The 23,704-nt window shown below is 36.1% G+C and overlaps 1 protein-coding gene and 1 non-coding gene across 2 annotated transcripts; both read left to right on the top strand.

Annotated features, from left to right (window-relative positions):
- The first annotated feature begins 13,543 nt into the window (after nt 1–13,543).
- Nucleotides 13,544–13,758, top strand: LOC135736157 (small nucleolar RNA U3). The gene has a single exon (XR_010527811.1). It is a non-coding gene; the product is annotated as a small nucleolar RNA U3 (small nucleolar RNA).
- An 823-nt stretch (nt 13,759–14,581) lies between these two features.
- Nucleotides 14,582–23,574, top strand: frg1 (FSHD region gene 1). The gene is made up of 9 exons (XM_065254516.2): nt 14,582–14,743; nt 14,895–14,962; nt 15,142–15,264; nt 19,839–19,896; nt 20,305–20,419; nt 20,513–20,617; nt 20,767–20,858; nt 21,554–21,664; nt 22,897–23,574. The coding sequence occupies exons 1-9, from the start codon at nt 14,610–14,612 to the stop codon at nt 22,931–22,933; spliced, it is 843 nt and encodes a 280-aa protein (XP_065110588.1). The 5' UTR covers nt 14,582–14,609; the 3' UTR covers nt 22,934–23,574.
- The last annotated feature ends 130 nt before the right edge of the window (nt 23,575–23,704 follow it).

The following is a 23,704-nucleotide window of genomic DNA, read 5'->3' as shown; positions in this document are numbered from 1 at the left end:
AAGCCCAAAACAACTATTAGCATTTAGCATGAGTTTCAACTTCAAACCATGATTTATTGCTTAAATAAGTGGTTAAAATATTTGGTCTGTTTTCCTGAACATAAGCACTGTACATATTTTGAAACCATATATGCACTTTAAATGAATAGTTCCCCCTCACCCAAAAAAGACTATAATAATGACTATTATAAATACAGTGGGGGCCCCAAGACTGTAGCATTCTGCCAGAATAGCAGGGTACACCCCTACTCTTTTCTACTCTTTCTTGGAGGTTTTAACAACCACAGAGAGTCAGGATCTCAGTTTAATGTCTCATCCAAAGGACAGTGCTTTTTGACGGCATAATTTCCCCGTCACTATACTGGGGTGTTAGGACCCATACAGGCCACAGGGTGAGCACCCCCTGCTGGTCTCACTTATACCTCTACCAGCAGAAACATAGTTTTCCCAAGAGGTCTCCCATCCAAGTACTGACCAGGCTCAACCCTACTGAGGGTGCTTTCACACCTGCATTATTTAGTTTGGTTGAATCATCCGAACTTTACTCCCGGTGTCAGTTTTTTAAACCCGCAAGTATTGCCCTATGGCAAGCTGCTGCATGTCCGTGTCTGTTTTAAAGATCGCTCTGAATGGGATCTCTATGAAAAGTCCGTCACAAAAATGGAATTATCTCTGCTTTTTGCTCAAAATGTGGTGTTTTTGCAGAAACCTACCCATATTCAAAAGCTGATTACAAAAGAACCACTGAAGGTAGGATAAAACGTTTTTTTTTTTTTTTTTTTGAAAGCAGAGGGTCTGTTCTTTCATTTGGTATATTGTATGTTTATATATTTAAAGAAGAACATTTTCTGGAAGGCATTCAACTTTGGGGAAAATCATGAAAAACGCTGGCGCTGGCTGGCAACTTTTTTTTTAAACGCTGGCGGTGAAAGAGTTAATGGTCTGACCGGACTCTAACAAATACCTCGTCGAAAATAATAAATGTTTTAGTTTGCTAGGTAATCTACGTGATGTTTATTTTGCTTGTTATATAAACAGTGTTGGGGAAAGTTACTTTTAAAAGTAATGCAATACAATATTAAGTTACTCCCCAAAAAAGTAACTAATTGCGTAACTTAGTTACTTTTCATGGAAAGTAATGCTTACGTTACTTTTTAGTTACTTTTGCATTACTTTTTCTTGGCTTGATCTATTTCAGGCCTTGCAGGTGTTTTTTATGACCGAAAAGTTCTACATTCAGAAAATTTCATGACAAAAAGGTCGAGCTCTGCTGCCTTCTTAGTTTCTGACTCAAACTGGTCCCACACAGTCGTGTACGCATAGAGTGCATAATGAGACTACAATTCAGAACATATATTATTTATTTATTTAATTAATTACACTAAAAAAAGTAACTTGCATTACTTGTTTAAAAAAGTAACTCAAATTTGAATATGTATTTATGTGGATTCAGTTCTAACATACATGGACTAAAAGCTACAAAACTCATCCAATCATGGGAACTTTAGTCACACTTTCAACAGTCTTATATCTGCTATGGGTCTATCAGCCCATTTTTTATTACTGTTCACGAGTTCGCATTAACATGTAATCAATAAGATAACGTATGTTTGGCGTGCAGTCCAAGGGGAGGGCTCTGAGCTTCGAACCCAGAGTACTCCCCACTTTTTAACTGGGTTAGATGTACAAGCAGAGTAAGAGGGGTGATTGGGTGAAAGGGGCAAGAGAGAATATTTGAGTTCACTAAATTTATAGAGTTTCCCGTGCATGGTTTTGTGATTTTTTAATAATATATCATACTCATAAACACTCGATTAGCAGACTTATTAATAGGCTACAGTCATGTTAAACTCTGCAGCCTCCTTAAAAACCCACCCACCCCCTGTTTAATAAAACTCTGATTCTGTATTGTCTGTGCATTCAATAACACCCTGTTATTGATCTTTGGCCAGGGCAGATCCATATACAGTACAACACTTCTTTTCTGAAACTGCTGAAAGCCGAAAGCAAAGATGAGTAGGGCTGCCTCTGGATATATGATATAATATAAAGTGTCCTGCCCACCACCACCAACTATAGAAACTGAAGTTTTCAGGGTTGGCTAAAACAGAACCCAAAAAGTTTGCTTTCTGATGACTTATGCTGAATTTGGTTATGGCTGTTAAGTGTGACAAATGGCTTAGTGCTGTTGTATATATCCCTTTTAACCGTTCTTTGTGTGACTATCGGAGATAATATTAAAATCAATATCTTCTACGCTGTAGTCATCATATAAGATTAATGATGGGAGAGTGAGACATATATTAGTCATACAGATGTGGTATTGCTCAATATTGCAGTGTTGCGAATCGTAAAGCATATACCAGAGACTCGATGCGTGGGTACATACTGCCCCCAACAGGCATACACACAAATTCACTCCTCAGAGACTGAGTACTCAACTATATGCAAGAACTTAATATGATGAGTTAATGTGTGTGTGTTTGTGTGCGTGCGTGCGTGCGTGCGTGTGTGTGAGAGAGAGAGAGAGAGAGAGAGAGAGAGAGAGAGAGAGAGAAAACAATGTGAGTCCTATCTATCTATCCATCCATCCGACCACCCACCCATCCCTGGCAGTTCTTTTATTTATGTTATTGTGTGTGTCCATGTTTGTGTTTGAGGGATGCAGTCAATGATAAACATAAAGAGGAGTAAACGAATGCAGAGAACGAGTGTGTTTTTCTGGATCTCTGTAATGATGGGTTTGGTTTCTGTTGATAGCTTGTAATTATAAGGAGACTTGTGGTACTTTACGTTGAAAAGAGTCTAGGTCCATAATTCAAAATTTATTAACTCAACCCTGCATTTAAGATGAGAATCCATTATTTGATTACTGTGATTTCATGATTTGTGTACAACTTTAGTAAATGTTTAAATTTTATTTTCCGTCCGACTTTGCCAACTGCCCCGGGATCCAATGGGCTGTCTGCTGGATGATGTGTGTTTTGTGTATGTTGGTGTGACAGCTGACATGGAACTTGTCAGAGAAAGTATGTTTTCAGCACTTCATGGAGGAGGGCTTGAGAAATCTTCTTACGGGAAGAAATTTTGAAAGAGGGAAAAAGAGGAGGAGAGAGAGGAAAGATGGGCCAGAGAAACCTGGTCTGTAACCTCCTTCTGAAGTGTTGAGGGGATCAAATTTCATGGCTAGTTATTCATGCCGCGATCTCTTCCCCTTTAAATTGCAGTGAGAAATTGGCTGAGCCCTAAAGTGACTTTAGCTTGTAGTCTGTTTGAGGGTAGAGACCCATGGCAGAGCGAGAAAGCTCAGCTTGAGTGAAGTCTAAAGCTCTTAGCACTGCATTATACATCCATTCAATCTGGTTTCTTGTGCCTGGAGCGATTGTCCAAACAGCTCTGTTACTACAATCTGAATCTGGACTTTCTCATAAGTCAAAATATAGTTACAGCAAATAACAAATTTCTGGCTTTACCAAAACAGTGCAAGCAAAATTCATAATAAAAGTTTTAGATTAATCTAGGACTAGCCTTAGTTATATTAGGACATTTCATTTGTTTTTTCAAACAAACCACTTTGTCAAAAAAACAATACTGGTGTGCACCTTGAGACAAAACAATATCACTTTAAAGGAAAACACCACCGTTTTTCAATATTTATGTTCTTACCTCAACTTAGATTAATTAATAAATACCTATATTTTTTCAATGCATGCACTTAATCTTTGTACAGCGTGTCATGAATGTGTAAGCATAGCCCCATTCATTCCTTAGGATCCAAACAGGGAAGAATATAAAGTAGAACCCACCAAACACTTCCATGTTTGCCCTATTTAAAGGAATATTCCATTTTCTTAAAAGAAAAATCCAGATAATTTACTCACCACCATGTCATCCAAAATGTTGATATCTTTCTTTGTTCAGTCCAGAAGAAATTATGTTTTTTGAGGAAAACATTGCAGGATTTTTCTCATTTTAATGGACTTTAATAGAGCCCAACATTTAATACTTAACACTTAACACTTAAGAGTTTCAAAGGTCTATAAACGATCCCAAACAAGGCATAAGGGTCTTATCTAGCAATACGATTGTCATTTTTGACAAGAAAAATAAAAAATATGTACTTTTAAAGTCCAGCGCGACCTAACGTAAATGCGTAGTGACGTAGGGAGGTCACGTGTTACATATATGAAACGTACATTTGCGGACCATTTTAAACAATAAACTGACACAAAGACATTAATTAGTATCAGTTGACATACAACAACGTAGGAACGGTCCTCTTTCAAGACGCTTGTAAACACTGGGGAGGAGTTTCGCGTTCGTCCTCTGTGACCCCTTGACGTCATGACGTATTGCGTGGGGTCAGCTGGCGCATCACGACCGGATCTACATGACGAGAAGTTGTGGTTTAAAAGTGTATATTTGTTATTTTTATTGTCAAAAATGACAATCGTTTTGGTAGATAAGACCCTTATGCCTCGTTTGGGATTGTTTATAGTCCTTTGAAACTCAGTTGAAAAAAAACGTTAAGTGTTGAGTTAAGTTTTAAATGTTGGGCTCTATTAAAGTCCATTAAAATGAAAAAATCCTGCAATGTTTTCCTCAAAAAACATAATTTCTTCTTGACTGAACAAAGAAAGACATCAACATTTTGGATGACATGGTGGTGAGTAAATTATCTGGATTTTTCTTTCAAGAAAATGGACTAATCCTTTAAAGACTGTTACATGAGTAGTTACACGATTAAGTATGGTGACACAAAATAAAATAGGGGATTTTTTAAGTTGATAAAAAATAAGAACTATATTGTATGGCGGAAGAGCACTTAGTTTGCAGCACTTTGACCACAGCATACTGTAACACCATCACTACTGACTACTCCTCCATCGCTCAAACTTCCGTCAGTATTACTGCGCCCAAGGTCGAAGTCCTGCAAACTAAGTGCTCTTCCAAAATACAATATAGTTCTCATTTTTATCCGCTTAGAAAATTGCCATTATGTATTTTTGCCACCATACTTACTTGTGTAACTACTCATCTTTAAATAGGGAAAACATGAAAGCGTTTGGTGGCTTCAAAATTCATCCCTGTTTGGATCCTAAGGAATGAATGGGGCTAGGCTAAATGCTAACACATTCACAACGCGCTGTGGAAATATGAAGTGCACGCATTGAAAAAAGATAGGTATGTATTAATTTGTCTAAGTTGAGGTAAGAACATAGTAAAATATTGAAAAACTGTGGTGTTTTCCTTTAAATGAAGGCAACTCAAATATGAATTTTAGTCTGGAACAATATTCATGTCCAAATAGCCGTTCCCAGAAAGAAACATCCTTGCCAAATTCTTGATAAAGCATTGAAGTACATCTGTAATCTTAGCTGTGTCTTGAATTATAAAACTAATTTCATTTGATCATGTAGCTCAGTTGGTAGAGCATTGCAATCCAGGTCATGTGTTTGATCCCAGGGATCACACATACTGTATTGTCATGAACTGCGACCGATCGAGACAGCGGGGAGAACGCAATCGCAGATGAGGTTGAAGGACACAAAGCAAGACTTTTATTATAGTACAAAAACTCACAATAGAAATAAAACAGACTAGACAGGACTGACTCACAAACAGAACTTAAACAAAGACTTGACATGACCAAGGACTGGTCTTGACCCAAACACGGAGCCGATCAACGCAAAGCACATGCTCGTGGAAAATATACATGTACACAGGACTATACATACATATAACACACAAGCACATGACGCTTGACAACATAGGGCTTATATACGGCAACAAATCAAGAGGGAACAGTGGATATTATTAAAACAATGATGTGATGATCTAACGAGGAGACCAGGGGGGCGGGGCATAAATGAGACACGGAAGCACACGGCCCAAACAAAGGCCATGTGCTACCACACCAAACATGGGTACCGCCACGATCATGCCTCATGACTATGAATTACTATGTCAGGGCGGCAGGATCATGAGACTGCCTAGTTTGAATACAATGTAATTCACTTTGAATAAAAGCGTCGGCCAAATACATAAATTTAAATGTTAGTGTGGATTTAACCCATGTAAACAGGTTTCCTCCTGTAGGTTAGTACCTTTTCTGTCGGTATATTGTGGGTCCCCTAAAACTGTACCTTTTCTGTCGCTATAAGGTGAGACCCCTAAGGGTTCATTTATGTACCTTTGCAGTATTGAAATGTTCTACCATTTTTTCTATTTGTCATGTAATTTGTCAAAAAGACCTAAAGCACAGTTCATCTCCTGTCTGCCTCAACTCACAGCTTAATCACACGTCCAGATTCATGAGAGACGATCATGCTTAACCTCACCAAATGTAACATCATATCCTGGATCTAGCCTAAGGCTGAGGGTGGAACATCAGAGATACGCTTACGCAGAGAAGAGGCTGTCCTGCACATATCAACATACACATCAAAGCCTGCAACAAGACGTACAACTCAGATGATTGTAGAGGTGGGTTGATTTGATGGAGTCAGTCAAAGGTAAGAGAGAGATTGACATGCAGAGAAAAAAACAGCAAACTCTAAGACCTACATGATAAGCTTACACCTCCGTGCAGAGAGTCAAAAGATCACCTGCTCCTCTCTGTCAGTCACTCCGATTCGGCTGAACTCATTTCTCATTAACACAACCTCACCCAGGAAGGCACAAAGACCCCGAGCTACCCAGCAGCTCCTGTCTGCCAGCCCCAAAAAATCACTAAGTGTCTGCCACAGCGAGTGTGATTGTGGTCCCATTAGCAGCTGCATTCTCTGGTTCTGCATGGTCTCTCGCTCTGCCTCTCGCCTCCTCTGTCAGTCACTGTCAAATATTGGAACGCGTTGTTCCCCCCCAGAGGTTTTCGGATAGAGAGACTGCCGGAATCTCGCGCACTGCAATTTTCTGTAACACTTTGGGGGGCAGCGTTATTTTCCTCCCTGCTTCTCAACAGAGAAACAGTACAGTACAGGCCACCACACATCATGAGGTGTGCAACTATAACACCACGTGCAGAGAAATTGAGACTTACAAAGAAGGTACATGCGAAGAGACAAAGTGGACATGTCAGTGCCCTAAAATATTGCAAGCAAAAACTATTGTAGTAAGGATGTTCGAATTTCACATTTTTAAAGATGCTTTGGCTTCACATTTCTTTTTGATTATGGCTGATGGAACTTTCTATTAACATGTGTAGTATTGCATGCATGATGCATCTCTAAATGCTTTAATAAATAAAATAAGCAAACAAAAACCTAGCACATGCGCAGAACATTCAATTATATCACTATGTGTGTTCCCTAACCCATAACCTTTGTGTTGCTAATGCAATGCTCTACCAGTTGAGCTACAGGGATAGCGGATCACCTTCCCATTTTCATAAGGCGATAAGATTAAAATTTAAGTACACCTGGTGAAGGTTAGAGAGGGTGTCATTCCAAAGTGTGTCATTCTGCAAAATCACATGTGGAGCTAAATTCATAACGGTCACCTAATTTAATTTGGTCCAGTGCCCATTATTGCCCTGCATGGTCAAATGACGGCATGTTCTGGCTCATAAACAAGTCACGTTTTATTCGTTTTAGTTTAGTTCTTAATTGAACAGCTGTCTTTTAGTTGATTTTGATTATTTTGGTTAAGAATAACAGCTGGTTTCAGAGTTGACATTCATGCCAAAGATAAAGCCCATTTTTCTCACTTACACTTGTAATTATATTTGGTGCGTTGATGTGTTTAATCGTGTTTGGCTCAGCTGAATTATTAAATGAAGTTTACTTTATGAAGTATCTGCTATATACTCACTCACTAATATTTGGTATACTGTGAGAATAAAAGATTCAATTTAATTAAATTCAATTTTATTTATATATCTTTAAATAAACCCTTTAGACGCATCTCCAACTGGCTCTTATTAACCACACACATGATGGGCTACATACATGTTGTGACGAACTTCGCATCGACCGCTAACTATTGCGGCATAAGTTACCCGGACGAGTTATGTGAATGCTTTTTTCCGGACAAGCTAACTTGCGTGATAAGTACATTTACTAGACAAATTATGTGAATGCTTTTTTAAAGAAAAATGTCTTTAGTTTAGACTTAAATTGATCGACTGTGTCAGTTTCTTGAACAGTTTTGCTAAATCATTCCAGAGCTTAGGGGCCAAGTAGGAAAAGGATCAAAATACAAATGATACAAAACCTTTAGGGATGGCGGTAGCCTTCTCTTTAAATAGGTCCTAATATGCACCATTTAGGTACAGATATGTATCATTAAAGAACCAACACGTACCTATAATCTTTATATAAGGTACTAATATGCATCTTTTAGGCTCAAGGGTGATAGCTTTTGAACCTTTATTTCGGAAAGTGTAGTAGACATAATCTCTCCTGATTTTGTTTTAAAGCCATGAGATCACATACAGATACTTTTAAGTTAAATCTACACATTTTTATCAGTATGTGGATCAAATTAATGACTTTTGGATTGCTAGTGCAATGTTGTACCACTTGAGGTGCAGGAACCATCAGCGTCAGCCACACTGAAAGTCAAGCACACTAATAAGAAGACTATGAATGCCACAACCTCAGCATCAGCTGCAAGTAAATGCCTCTTGAGGTTTTATACTGCACAGTTCACACCAGCTGGAGTCCTAATTTTATCAATTATGTTTGGTGATGCTGGTGTCACAGAAATTACACACTTGAGCTGTAAGATGCTTGACTTGAATAACCTGATCTTTACTTGTTTGCAATCATACATCATCACCCGTTCTGTTGCGCTAGGCACTGTATCATAGTTTATATTAGTTTAAAAGTCAGACCAATCACTATCTATAACCAAAAACTTGACTGATGAGTCGCAACATGGGAGGAAATGAAAGACCAAGCTAAGCCATCCTCTCTCTCTCTCTCTCTCTCTCTCTCTCTCTCTCTCTCTCTCTCTCTCTCTCTCCTCCCCCCAATTGCTTTGTGCCTCATACAACGACGATGCTTGCTAAGGATGATAAATTCTGTATTGCACTTGAGAGGCAGAGGTAATGGGCCACGCCAAACACAGGACAAAAGGTTTTCAACAAGGACAGGGGAAAGACACCCAACACAGACACAAACATCCCATTAAAACACCCTGCTTCTTTAGTCTTATCATTTATGATTATATGTCTCTACAGCTGCTGTCTTTCCTGCACAATTATGCAAACATAATATTTAGTATGTAATGTAGCATTTAATTTAAAAGCTTCCTTCCCATTAGGAAAATAATGCGGGAAACCCCCGAATGCATTACTTTTTGGCTGGTATTTTTAAAAGCATATTTAAAAGGTGCGTGCATGCATATCTGGCATCAATTAAGGTTTTGCATGGCCACATATGCAAGTTCTCTGTCCCTCTTTACTGCTCATCCTGCTTGTATTTAAAAGTCTGTCCAGAATGCCCTGTTTGTTTTATTTCCTGTCAGTGTGCAATTTATTGCATTCAGTGTCTATATCCTCAGCGGGCCCCTCTTTAATGATTGTCATTAGCGGTAGGTTGATCTTCTGGGGACCGTTCCTCTCCAACTGATTTCCGTGGATAGATTCAATAAACCTTTAAAATCCAGAACAGACAGGAGGAAATGTGAAGATGGCGCAGGGAAGTGTGTGTGTTATTACAGCGATCTGGTGAGGTTTAAAATAAGAGGGCGTTGCCATATTCAGGGTTATTTTTGTTTAAATGGTGGGTCTTTCATTGTAGACATTATGTCTGGAGAGAAAAGTGCTCTCTCTTACTCCCTGTGTCTCTTTTTCTCCTTTTCTCCCCCTCTCTTTTAACTGCTAATAACCAATCTGGCAAAACCCTGTGGTTTTAAAACCAACATTTGCACACATATATTATAGGTTTGTTTTACTTTATTAGTAAAGACATCTCAGACTTCCATTATTGCTGGGCTAATATTAATTTGAATAATAGATAAGCAGTTATGTTATACCTTATATAGGAGAGACCAGGTATGGTTGTAACACTTTTTGCATCTGTAAGAGTTTTCAAGCTATAGGGGGGTCAAACTTTTATACAAAGTGTCCACATTTGGTAACTACAAAATGTTATCTTTGGTTCCAACAAGAGGTGTCATATTCTTGCAGACACCTATTCTAAGGTGATGTCAAATAGGACAAACCGCAACTACAGTGCCACCTAGTGTTAATCTATAAAAGGAACTCCTAAATTCATTATTAAAATTGCATGTCCATATTTTTTTTTTTTTAAGATTTTAGGTTTAAGTCTCGCCTGTTTCTTTTATCATACCTGCAGGGCTACAAGGCTATAGAGCATGTCCCTTTCTTTAGGTCATGTCTGAAAAAGGAAATGGCTGGCAGATAAGTAACCCTGAGCAAAGCCTTTCACATCACCCTATGCATCCCTATTTGTGGTTAATGCATTTCTCTTTAGTTTTAGAAAATGTAATTTGTGGCCTGTTAATGAATGCATTATTATCACCACATGCAATCCTTTGTTTAATGATAATTAGAATGTTTTTAATTGATTGAAGAAGATCCTTGTTGACTAATTTATTTAATGTCAGTTGATTTAAAGGTGATGATGTCATACTTAATTAGTAGGGTGAATTCAGGTAGAGTGGGACATCAGGTTGAGTGGGACACTTAAGCTTTCGGGTACTGCAAGGGGTTAATTTTGTAAGCCAATCACAACAATTGTTACTATGTTGTAGCTGAATGTCTATTGAATATGAAATAAAGGTTGTGATTGGTGTGACATCACAGATGTGGGCTGGTTGTTATTTTTCAAATTGCTTCACTCCTGGGACCTCACGGTAAGTCATCCGGCAAGTGTAAATCTATTTTAGAATAATAAGGTTGATAATTCTGTCACTTATGATATAACAATAAAACTTTTGCTTACACATACATTTATGCTGTCTGTGTATTAGAGATTAATAACAATGAGCATCTAACTGTATAAAATATTTGTGAAAATTAGATTCACAGCACTGTCCCACTCAACCTGAAAGTGTTAGGTTGAGTGGGACAGTGCATTTCAGGTTGAGTGGGACAGTTTTAGGGCTAATGCAAGCACACACTACGGCCATTTCATGAACAAAAAATTAAATTTTAAAGTTATAAGTAATAATAATGTGTCTGAATATAACATTTTTATAAATTTAGAAGTGGTGGTAACCAGCCAGCCTAATGAGAACGCACATACCTCTACCCTCACAACTGGGCCAGCCCCACATGCCTCCACCCTCACAACTAGGCCAGCCCCCGATGCCTCCACCCTCACAACTAGGCCAGCCCCCCATGCCTCCACCTTCACAACTAGGCCAGCCCCCCATGCCTCCACCTTCACAACTGGGCCAGCACCTCATGCCTCCACCATCACAACTGGGCCACCCTCTCTACCCAGCACTTCAACAGCTGAGCAGGCTTCCATTGTAAGGTTCTCAGACCTTATTGAAGTACCTACAAGAGAGAGGGGAAAGAAGAGGATGATGGCGAGGCCACCCAGCTACCACCTAACAAGCCAGGAACACTTCAAATTTATCCAGGCGAAAGCAGAAAAAAAGAAAACAAAAACAACCAAAGTGCGTAAGCCTGCTGGTGTCCGCCCCCAAAAAGCTGCTGTTCCTCCAATGCAAACAGTTCAGGAAAGTGACCCCTGTACTGGTTGCAAGGGCGTTTATGGGGATGCAAGCGACCCAAAGGCCAATGATGAATGGGTGGCTTGCTGCCACTGCCAACGGTGGTATCATGAGTCCTGCGGAGAGCTCAACGGACTTATGGATGACGATGACTTCATCTGTCTTGAATGTGTTCACTGAAGTTGTTAAAAGGTTCTAAAAAGATGTTCCAAAAGGAAAAGGAAAGTTCCATTTATTGAATGTAGAGTGAAGTTTACAATGTTACAATTTTTGCATTAGTTCCAGAAATGCATTTTTAAAAAATTCTTCCAAGTATTCATTAGTTGAAGGTCTCCGTGTTGTATTTTGCGGTTCATAATGCGCCACACATTTTTAATGCATGTATTCTGGTTTTATTTACGTTTTACACAATGTCAAAACTTTATTGGAATTGTATTTGTCATGTTCATTTTAACCATAAAATAGTGTCCCACTTTTCCTAACAAAGTGTCCCACTCAACCTGATTGCTTCCAGTTTGCTGAAGAGGGTGTCAGATGATGTTTAAAGATGAACTGTTTGTTAATAAATTCATAAATTGAAAAAAATTCACCATAGTGACCTTTATTACAATCTATTTAAACAAAACACATACAATTTTAATACATTCTAACTGATTTAGGATGTTTAAAATGCAATTTACCAAAAAGTGTCCCACTTTACCTGACTTCACCCTATGTATGGTTATTTAGATTAAATTGGGTCAATTTATTTTCTCTTTTCACCAAGTGAATGAAAGACGTGGTTTTCCTTTAGAAGGAAAAATATCAGGAAAGATTCAAGAGAAAAGGCATAGTGCATCCATCACGAGAGCTAGCTCTTCTTCTGATCTTGAATCCTGTGGAGATTGTGTTCCTGCGTTCAGCATTCTTCACTGCATGTAGTACCGCTGTATATCTTTGCTTGATTGAAATTTAGTTCTTCTGTAATCTTATATTTTCTTGCCTGCATGCAACCTAGGGATAATATATTTGCCTTGTAACTGAATTGCAATTGCTATGAGATTTGCACATGTAGTTGCACTTAGTTGCTCGCAGAGATCACATTCTTTTTTTTATGGAGCTTTTATATGTTTCCATATTAATGCATATATATGCATTTTATTTATGCATTTAAGCTTATTTTATAATAAATAAAAATAAATAAAGTGTGAATGGTATTTAATGTTATCTATCAACATTTTTATCATACTGTGTAAATGGGATAGGCCTACAACATATGCGATAAATTGTGATGAGGATTGTCTTAATCTTATATAGATTCATTTTTAATATTCATATTAATTACACAAATTAAATGTTGTACAAGATGTTGTCTTATAAAAGTTCCTCCAAAGCAAATAACAGCTTACCAAATTTATACTAACTCTTGACAAATAAATATTTGAAATTCTGTCAAATTACTGAAGTTTATTAATGAAATGTTTCATAAGATATTGCTTTGTTAAAGTGATTATTAAGTTTGATTGTCTGTGGAAGCCAAAGCCTCATACATTGTTTTTATTAATATTATTCATGAAATAGTTTCCACTTCTTAATAACACAACAGATAATAAATTGCTGGCTTTTATATGTTTTTAACAATTTGTTTATTGAGCCTATAACAAATTACGACGGTACAAAAGACAGTAAAAATAGTCAGATCTCCGTACTTTTACATAGCCTGATGGTATATTTAGGACCCGTTCACAGCGCAGCTTTTAGAATCGTGATAGCGATACTTTGATGTCATACTGTGATGGGTCTGCGCAGCTCTGCTTGATGACGTAAATCGACACTTTCACTTCAGTCAACTACCGTCTATGAGACTCTGAGTGCGAGAAAAGGCTCTGGCTGGTTTGTGGTGAAAGAAGTTAAGACTATACTTTCAGGGATCATTTCTATAGTTTTTAACTAGGAAATGTGTTTCGAAAGTGTTGGGTCTCCCAAACTACGATGAAGAGTATCGAAACTCCTTTCTGAGCGTGAATCGGATGCAAAGTAATGATTAAATTCATACGCTTTGTGTTATTGATGAACGTTCAACGTTGCTTACCGCGACGTGGAGGAAAGGGGTTTGATCAGAGTAGCTTGGTAAAATGGTCAATATCAGTTGTTGGTGGTTGTACGTATTGTAGCGTTACGTAATATTTCAATTTGTAATGTGATATATATACACGCTAATATGTTGCGCGTGGGATAATTGTTGTTATTGATAACGTATTGTTTAAATGTGCGGTTAAGTAACTCTACTAATCTAAATATCATGAAGATAGATCTTTAAATAATGTAACATTAACCTATAAAAGAACATAATGCAGTAGATTTGGTTTTGAGATGGTAAATAATCATCAGATAAATGTTCTTGCATTTTTGTCCTTCTAGATATACTTATTGTTAAACAATGTGAAAGCTTTGTATGTTAGTGTAATTTTGAATTGCATGTGAAACATCCACCACATTCTGCCTGAGAAACTACAGTTGAATCTGAGTTAAATTGTTTGATGAAATACACATAATATAATTTGGATAAAAAATAATGTACTTCATTTTTGTTTTGTTTTTGTAGATAAAATTGGCATATAGACTAATAAATCGCAATGAATAAAGTATTTATCCGGTGTACAGCGTCACTCTCCCAATGATTTGTGGGTAATATAAACCGCCAGAGCATTATATCACTACAAACAGTAGACCTAAATAGTATTTTATGTAATAGACCATCCAAGTACTTTACGGAGATTTAATTCAAAGTCCTGCTATTCGGCACAGCCTCATTTTTAATACTATTTATAACATGCGTTGCACGTTCATCGAGTAGTATGAAGGGGCGTTCATCACACTTAATTTGCAGTACCTTTTCTAACCATTGTGTGTCGCACTTCTTTCCAGACTAAAGTGCAACGCAGTAAGCGACTCGGCCACCGTACAAAGGCGCTCTCATGTTGCAGGAAGCAATTGCTCTGCTGAGAATAATAACATACGATTACAAACACGAGCGCTTTTATATTATCATGGCCGAGTATTCACACGTGAAGTCCACCAAACTGGTTCTGAAAGGATTAAACGACAAAAAGTAAGACTTTTTTTCCACCTTAACGTCTTAATCATTTGCTAACTTATCATTAATAATTGGGCACTGTCCGTGGTTAATCTTCCCGGCTGTTACTTCACGCCTGATATTTTTGTTGTCCTGATGAATTGTCTGTGACTTTTACTTTATGCAGAAAGAAGAAAAAGAACAAGGACAAAAAGAGAAAACGAGAGGATGGAGAAGACAAGCCAGACGTTGTTGGTGTGTGTTTGTATGTTTATATAAACCATAACGTTACATTGTTATTTATTGTTCATTTCGATGTTAAATGTTAGAGATATGTCTGTGATAAGTTAGATCTTTGCTATTGTAATTTTTGTGAGGGATGCGTAATATGAAATGCATTAGATGAGCTTCTGAATCCTCTTGTCTCTTTTCAGGAGGATGGTGGGCAGTGAAGAGTTTAGGTGAAATTACAGGCACCGTAGCCATTGAGATGCACAACAACTCCTACGTTCATGCACTGGACACAGGACTTTTCACAGTAGGAGCTCCACATAAAGGTGCAGATAGATACAACAAGACTTCATGGCATCACCTACTGATGACTTAAAATCAAAACAATCATCAAAATAAGATAAAACAACTAAAAATCTTTTTTATTTTTAGTTATGCCACACTTTGGCAGAGGTGGAAGTAACGAATTACAACTACTCACGTTACTGTAATTAAGTAGTTTTTTCGTGTACTTGTACTTTTATGAGTACATTTTTAAGTCTGTAATTTCTCTTGTACTTAAGTACAAATTAAGGTAAGTAATGTACTTCGCTACTTTGAAAATCACATTCGTTACTAAGTACTTGTAGAATTTGAATCAAATTAATATTCAAATCTTTGACAGCATTTGGATATCCAATAGAAATAATTGATCGTGGGCGGGCCAATAAAAACCCTTGTATTTGAACCGGAAAAAGAGCCCGGTCTCTGGAGAGCTATTTAATCGATCCTCGCGCGTCCATCACTGTGACGTTGTATTTAGTGTTTTAATGTCAAAGAACTGTGGCGTTATGGACGCTGAATTAATTAAAAATTCAGAAGAAATACCGGATGATGAGTGCCCATGGCTGCACCTGGGAGTTGTTCAAACAGAGGAAGGAAAGGAGACAGCGTGTAAATGTAATGCAAACTTTGTTTGCCATCTGCAGTGATTTCGGCTTACAATACTTCAGCCTCTAATCTCAAAAAGCACATTATGGTAAGAAGACTTATAACCATATTTATTTGATCGTTTTCGTTTTTAATGTTGGGTAGACCTCACGATAATTTGCCTGAAAACATCACTTGAAACATGTAGGTATGTGACAAAATGACGTAATACGCACGAGCGCTTTGTTCCCACGGCTGTGTTCCCAGCAGGTATTCAGCGCCAGACGCGTTGTTGACTTAGGAAATCTGTCATATCTTTGCTTTGTGAATACCTCTAAAGCCCATATACTAGTGACATAAATTACTTCCTCACGTTGATTCTCACGTTCGAATTTCCAAGATTGCTGTCGTAAGAAGAAAGTTATAAGCGAAGCAAAATTTCTCTCGTGTTTGGCATTGAAATCCACTATGAAGGCGAGTATTTTTTTTGTTTCAAACCAAATACTTTTGATAGAATATACATTTAACTTGAATTAGGTGAAGTTTGGGATTGATTGTAACATTCGCATGTGCTTTTTTAAGATCCGCAAGTGACGCTGTTGTCAAAAGCAGAATCGCCCATTCAATCATATTGGCTTCCAAAACTTCTCCGTTTTCATCAATCCGTGCATTATTTTTTTAAAGTAATCATACAGAAAGAAGGATTAGAATCTCTAGATTACATTATTGGCATAATTTTGTCAAACATATAAATAAATACATGCATGCAACATGCATGCATTTATTGAATTATTATTAATGATAAATAACATAATCATCAATTAATGTATTCATAATATCTGACCATTTAAATTGCTCGCCAGAATTATTAGTCAATTAAGAAATATTAAAGAAACAATGAAATGTTTCTTTAATATATAAAAATACAGCTTTTATTTGAGAGGGCTTTGATTTCATATGGAAAGATATGCGTGGATTGATGCTCTCGGTTTCAATAATTAGTGGTTAATAAAAAATAATAACATTTATATATATATATATATATATATCTTTTAAAAATATGTCATCTTAATCATGGGCTTTTAATTACATACAATGTGGTGTTTGAATTATGCAAATAGACCAAGAAATGAGAAAGTTATGATATTTTAAAGTGTTTGGTCAAGCGGAAGTTTTTCATAGTTTTATAGTTTTAATTGGGTACAAAAATGCCCCCTAATTTTCGAGTTAAAAAATTCCATAACTTTCTTAATAATTATCCGATTTTAATAATTTAAAAACCATGTTAAAGTTATTTTTATTATCTATCATATGGTTATAATTATATATGTATTTATATTTTTTGTCACATACCTAAAACATGAGCTTCAGTTTCCTAGGTGACGAGCACGTAGACCGTAAAAAAAGATTTAACATTGTAAAATGGCGCTCAAAGTTAAATTTCATGTAATTGTCAACATTGTATTATTCATATTGAATCAGTGTTTTAAGCTTATAATAATAAACAGTCTAATAAGGACTCTTTTATCAAATTCGTCTGTTGCCGCGTCCCACTGGCGTAGCAGTGTAACTGCACTGACAGCCTGTCTAAATTAGACATATGTCAGTGCTAAATGCTGATAACTTTTGAAATATTAGTAGTGTACTTTTGGAAAGCTTTCTTGTCCAATAATATTTTTAACTCTTTTCCCCGCCATTGACGAGTTATCTTGTCAATTAAGAAAAAAAAACATTTGCATAAAACGTGTTTCTGAAGAATTTATGTTAATGTGCAATACCGCGATTGTCCACTAGATAGCGGACTTAACCAATTTATGGATAAACTGAAGCCAAAACGTTATTTACTAATTTTATGTTTGATATTCGTTCTGAATCTGATCTCTAACTAAATTCCTTCACAAAAATGCAATTGTTTCAGCTTTTTGCTAAAAAAAATGTGTATTTGTAAAGAAAAACACCAATATTTAAGAGTTTATAAGCAGGGAAAAAATATGATGGAACGGTTTTTCACTTTTTTTATTGTTTGCAAGTAGAGGGTCTGTTCTTTCATTTGAAAAATTTCCTGGAAGGCATTTTGTAAAACTTTTATGAAAATCATAAAAAATGCTGGCGGGCAACTTTTCGAAAAATGGCTGGCGGGGAATGAGTTAATGTAAAAAAAATCTGTTTTTAAATAAAATAACCCAACAAGCTTATTTATGTTGTATCATAATTCATTAATAATAATAACATTAGACCATTTTTATAACTTGATAAAAATTATATGAAGAAACAATATGAAATAATATAGCTGCTGTTAAAATCATTTAACATTCTTTAAACAGACAAAATTCCTGTACTATGTGTTTATTCGTATAAAACACAAATTGCCTGTTTTTAATCCATTCATATCTCTGATTTCATTCAATGGATTTAATGTTTATTCAATAAATATCACCGGCTAAAAAGTAATTTGTACTTGAGTAGTTTTTAAGAGGGGTACTTTGTACTTTTACTTAAGTACATTTTTAACACCAGTACTTTTACTTGTAATTGAGTATTTTTTTAGCAACTACTTGTACTTGTACTTGAGTACAAATTTTCAGTACTCTTTCCACCTCTGCACTTTGGTCGAAATTGTGAATGTTAGGGGGGCTTCAAATATTTTTTTGGCCTTGAAGTCCAAAAGCTTGATATCCACTGAACTAAAGCCTTGTTTAACAACACATCCTCATCCCATGGCGTCAATATTTGACGCCACTTGACCATGCGTCAATATGTTACGCGGAGGGTATACCCTTCGCGTCATTTTTTGACGAACTGGGGACTTCAATACTATTAGGTACGCGAAATTAAACAGTTGTCGCCTGACATTGGGGTTAGGGATAGGTTTGGGTAGGGATGTCATTATGTAAATCTAACCCTAAACCGACGCGAAAATGGTAAGAAAATGGTACGAAAATAGGAAAGAGAATGCAACGGACTCAATAGTATTGAAGTCCCCAGTTCGTCAAAAAATGACGCGAAGGGTATATCCTCCGCGTAACATATTGACGCATGGTCAAGTGGCGTCAAATATTGACGCCATGGGGTGAGGATATTTTGCTGTATATCTTACTAAGTAAATTCATTATCTTCAGGGGAGAAGCAAAAGTCATGTGCAATTATACCGCATTGTAATTTTTCAGGTAGTGTGGCTTTTATATTGTCTTTTAAATTGAAAAGGTTCCTCTAATGGTGCGAAACAAATAAGTCTCTGAAGTGGAGGCTAAAGGTGTTGCTTTTTCTATGTCCCTCTCAGTATGGAGGGATTTAAAAACCTGACTAATGTTATGCATCGTCAGCCTCTATTACCACAGTCGTTCATGCAGTGCACAGAGCAATTTCATAGTTCAGTAACTAAAAGAAGGTGTATACGATTGTTTTCTCAGCCTTATTTTTTACTTCGTGCTGACCGTTGGGAAAATGATCCATAGGCATGTATCAATTAATCATTATTGAAGTGCCATGGAATTTGCACACGCTCCCTAAAATCAATTTAGTTTATTTGTGAGACTTTGATCAACAAAGATTTAAAAAATGTAAAAAGACACTCTGATTGACCGAAAAATTATTTTTTATCATTTTAATGCATTTGCATAATTCATTATTTGAATTGTTTATGAGTTCATCATGTTTGCTAAGGAAAATATAAGCTTCCAGATTTAATTTTCTCTTTACTTTTCACTCATTGTATGTATCACAACTTGATGCTACTACAGTGCTTATCACCTATAATGTTGCCATAGTCTAGTTATATGGGCTCTGTAATTAATACCTTTTTTTTTGTACATTTTGATACATGGTTTCCTACCCGAACTGCAGTGTTTTTTCACATTACTGTGATTCTGTAAAGTTATAAATGTATATTAGTCAGTAGTACCTCTGAATTTTCCTTTTAAATGAGAAACATGAGCCATGCATGCAGTTCCTATAAAAATGAGCTGTTTTTATAACTTTCTTCCCTTTGCAGAGGATGAAGGCCCAGATCCACCCGAACAGTTCACTGCAGTCAGACTTTCAGACTCCAGGTAACAAGCAACTTAAAGTTTTTCTCCCAATATTATTTCTGAAGGTCTAGTATATTTATGTCATGTCTAGAATCACCTTTGTCCCTCATTCTCTTTGTTAGGGTTTTAGAGAATCCAGTACATTGTCATACGCAGAATGTTTGCATGGATTGATTTATTTTAAGCAATGTTATTATAGAAGTGAAACTACTAAACTAAGCGACTCATTTAGGGACATATTGAAAGAATATGAGAGTAATATAAGAGGTGAATTTTAATAATATCTTCAATTTTTACCCATCTGTGACTCCAAATATAAACACAGTCAACAAACATGTAGGTTGTATACAAACCATGTAGTAGTATTCTGACAGCTATTGTAGTTGTTTTGTTCATGTGAATAACCTGTCTTGTTTTTCTGCTGTGTAGGATAGCGCTAAAATCAGGTTACGGGAAGTATTTGGGGATAAACTCGGAAGGCATTGTGATTGGTCGATCAGACGCCATCGGCTCCAGAGAGCAGTGGGAGCCAGTGTTTCAGGATGTAAGGCAATTCACATCCTACTATCAAGACAAGTGATTTTGATTGGATAATATTTTATTATCTTAATTTTGATTTAATTTTCTTTATTCTTAGGGTAAAACAGCTTTGCTTGCTGCAAACAGCTGCTTCATCTCGTACAGCGAAAATGGAGACATAGTGGCCAAAAACAAGGCAGCTGAAGATGAGGAAATGATCAAGGTGAGTTTCTTCTAACATTATGAGGACAGATGAAAAATTAAGTTAACTTCAGCATCTTTTTTTCCTGGCCACAGTATTATTGCTCAGTTACATAGCCTAGATATTTTCTTGTTTTATAAAGGAAGATGATGAACATGTTTTATCTACAGATTCGTTCGTGTGCAGAGAAAGAGGTGAAGAAAAAGGATGATCTTGCAGATGAAGACCGGGGTGATGTCAAGAACTGTGAGGTCAACTATGTGTGAGTGGCTGCAGTTTGTCTTTCTAAAACAATGCTGAATATAGATCTTCAGTTTAGAAGAATTAAAGGATTAGTCAATTTTCTTAAAAAAATCCAGATAATTTACTCATCCCCATGTCATCCAAAATGTTGATGTCTTTCTTTGTTCAGTCGAGAAGAAATTATGTTTATTGAGGAAAACATTCCAGGATTTTTCTAATTTTAATGGACTTCAATGGACCCCAACACTTAACAGTTTTAATGCAGTTTAAAATTGCAGTTTCATTGTTTAGGACTCTAAACAATCCCAAACGAGGCAAAAGTGTCTTATCTAGTGAAACAATTGTCATTTTTGATAAGAAAAATAAAAAATATGCACTTTTAAACCACAACTTCTCGTCTATCTCTGGTCCTGTGACTTGCCTTTTACTTGTTGGGGTCCATTAAAGTCCATTAAAATGAGAAAAATGCTGGTTTTTTTTTTTCTCAAAAAACATAATTTTTTTCTCGACTGAACAAAGAAAGACATCAACATTTTGGATGACATGTCAGTGAGTAAATTAACTGGATTTTTTTTAAAGAAAATTGACTAATCCTTAAGATTGAGAACCTACTGTGGTGGGTTTTAAAATATGTTTCAATTCCCCTCCTGGTATTTGTTTGCTCAGAGATATATATATTTTTTTGTTTTTAATCTTTGTATTGTATGTCTGCAGGAAGAAATTTCAGAGTTTTCAGGATCGTAAGCTGAGGGTGAATGAGGAGGACGGCAAGGTGCTGAAACTAGCCAGAACAGATGGTAAATTTCACGAAGCACTGCTGGATAGGTAAGACCCCTGATATTTTTTTTTTGTGGAAAATAAAACTATGCTAGCTTTGTACTTGCACTGAATAATACATGATTTTACTCTGGTAATTAAAGATAATCTTGGGTAAAAGTTAGAAGAAAATTTCAAGAGGGTCTAGCTGCAGCACTATCTCTCAGACACATGCTCTTTCTGGCAGTGGCGTCACTTTTGCGGACCATTTTCAACAATAAACTGACACAAAACACATTAAATAGTATCATTCCACATACAACAATGTCAGAATGTGTCCTCTTTCTCTAAACTTGTAAACACTGGGGCGGTAGTTTTGCATACATCACACATGACCTATTGACGTGATGACGTATTACGTAATGTCACGCTAGTGCATCACACGGCTGGTGCAAGATGAGTAGTTGGGGTTTAAAAGTACATATTTTTTATTTTTCTTTGACGAAAATGACAAACGTGTGTTAGATTAGACCCTTGTGCCTCGATTGGGATTATTTAGAGCCCTTTAAAGCTGCAATTTTAATCTGCATTGAAACTGTAAACCATTTGGGTCAAATAAAGTCTATTAAATTGAAAAAAATCCTGCAATGCTTTTCTTAAAAAAAAAAAAGTAATTTCACTTAACAAAGAAAGACATCAACATTTTGGATGACATGGGGGTGAGTAAATTATTGGGATGTTTTTAAGAAAGTGGAGTAATCCTTAAACTGTACTGGTCTACGAAGTGTAGATTTGGTGTTTATAACATTAGGCTATTTAAAATGATTGTTGTATTACAGTATAACTTGCTGTATATACCATCTTAAATCTTTAATAATTATTAGCTTTGCTGTAAATATTAACAGTGTCTTGAAAAGTAAAAAAAAAAAAATTTAATCCTGCGATAAACACAACTGAAAAATCTAAATGTTAAAAAAAGTGTTCCTTTGCTATGGTAAGGAAAGTTCACATTTGCAGCATCCATTGGCAACGTAAACAAACTTTTACGTTTTTATCGATTGTAAAGTAGGCAGCAGGTCACGACTACATCACTGCCATTAGTGTGTATGTTTGAGAGTGCATGTCTGAGAATGCAAGTGCAACTGCTGCAGCCAGATACTTATCAAATATTTGGATACATGTTCAGATCTGTAATTCAGATGTTTGTTTTTTGTTTTTGTTTTATACATAAAAAGTGGTTTATGAAACTTATCCAAAAATGTGCATTCATCTTTATTGAGTATTTTTTTTTTTCGTTGTAGGAGAGCCAAAATGAAAGCTGACCGATACTGCAAGTGAAACAGGAGATACATTTTCTATTTCAATATTATGATGTCTGCTTTTTTAAATAAACCTGTAAACCTTTCACAAGAAAATTTTTGTTTTTTAAATAGTTTGTTGCATTGATATGAGAGTATCTTTAACACTGAATTTGGTTCATATTAAAGACATAGAAATCTAAAATAGTGTGTCCCCTATTTAGACATGAAGAAAACTTGTCATCATCACAAACACAAAACTATCCAAAGCAACTTAAAAATGAAGATTACCAACATATTTCCAATTTTTTTTTGTGTGTGTATGTTTATGCACTTTCAGCTTAAGTCATGTAAGTATATAAGATGCATAATACATTACAAGATATTCTATAAGTGTGTAAGATCAAATTAAATGTCAATGTAGTTGTTTATGATTTATTAGTATTAGTTATGATTATTTATTTATTTTTAATGTCACAGATATATTTTTATGAATGCTATAGATACCTTGTTTATCATTAAAATAATCAAGCTTAATTGATTCTGTATTAAGGAACTCTTGCCTATATTGATCTCAAATAAGTTTCACTTGCTTATAACTAAGAAAATTGTTGCAATTACAGTCATTTTACATTTAAACAAGTGTGCACATATATTAGCTATTAAACAACACTGATTATTGACAGTTTCAAAGCTGCTCTTTTTTGAAAAATCATTTTTCATTCTCACCTCGTCTCATTAATGCTCGTTGTTGCACTTCCATCTATGGCCTTTAGATGGCGCAACACAGTCACATTTTATTAAGCGACTC

The sequence above is a fragment of the Paramisgurnus dabryanus genome, chromosome 4 (genome assembly GCF_030506205.2).
Source record: "Paramisgurnus dabryanus chromosome 4, PD_genome_1.1, whole genome shotgun sequence".
NCBI classification, from domain to species: domain Eukaryota; kingdom Metazoa; phylum Chordata; class Actinopteri; order Cypriniformes; family Cobitidae; genus Paramisgurnus; species Paramisgurnus dabryanus.
Note: the sequence above shows the minus strand (reverse complement) of the source record. Positions and strands in the feature narration are given on the sequence as shown.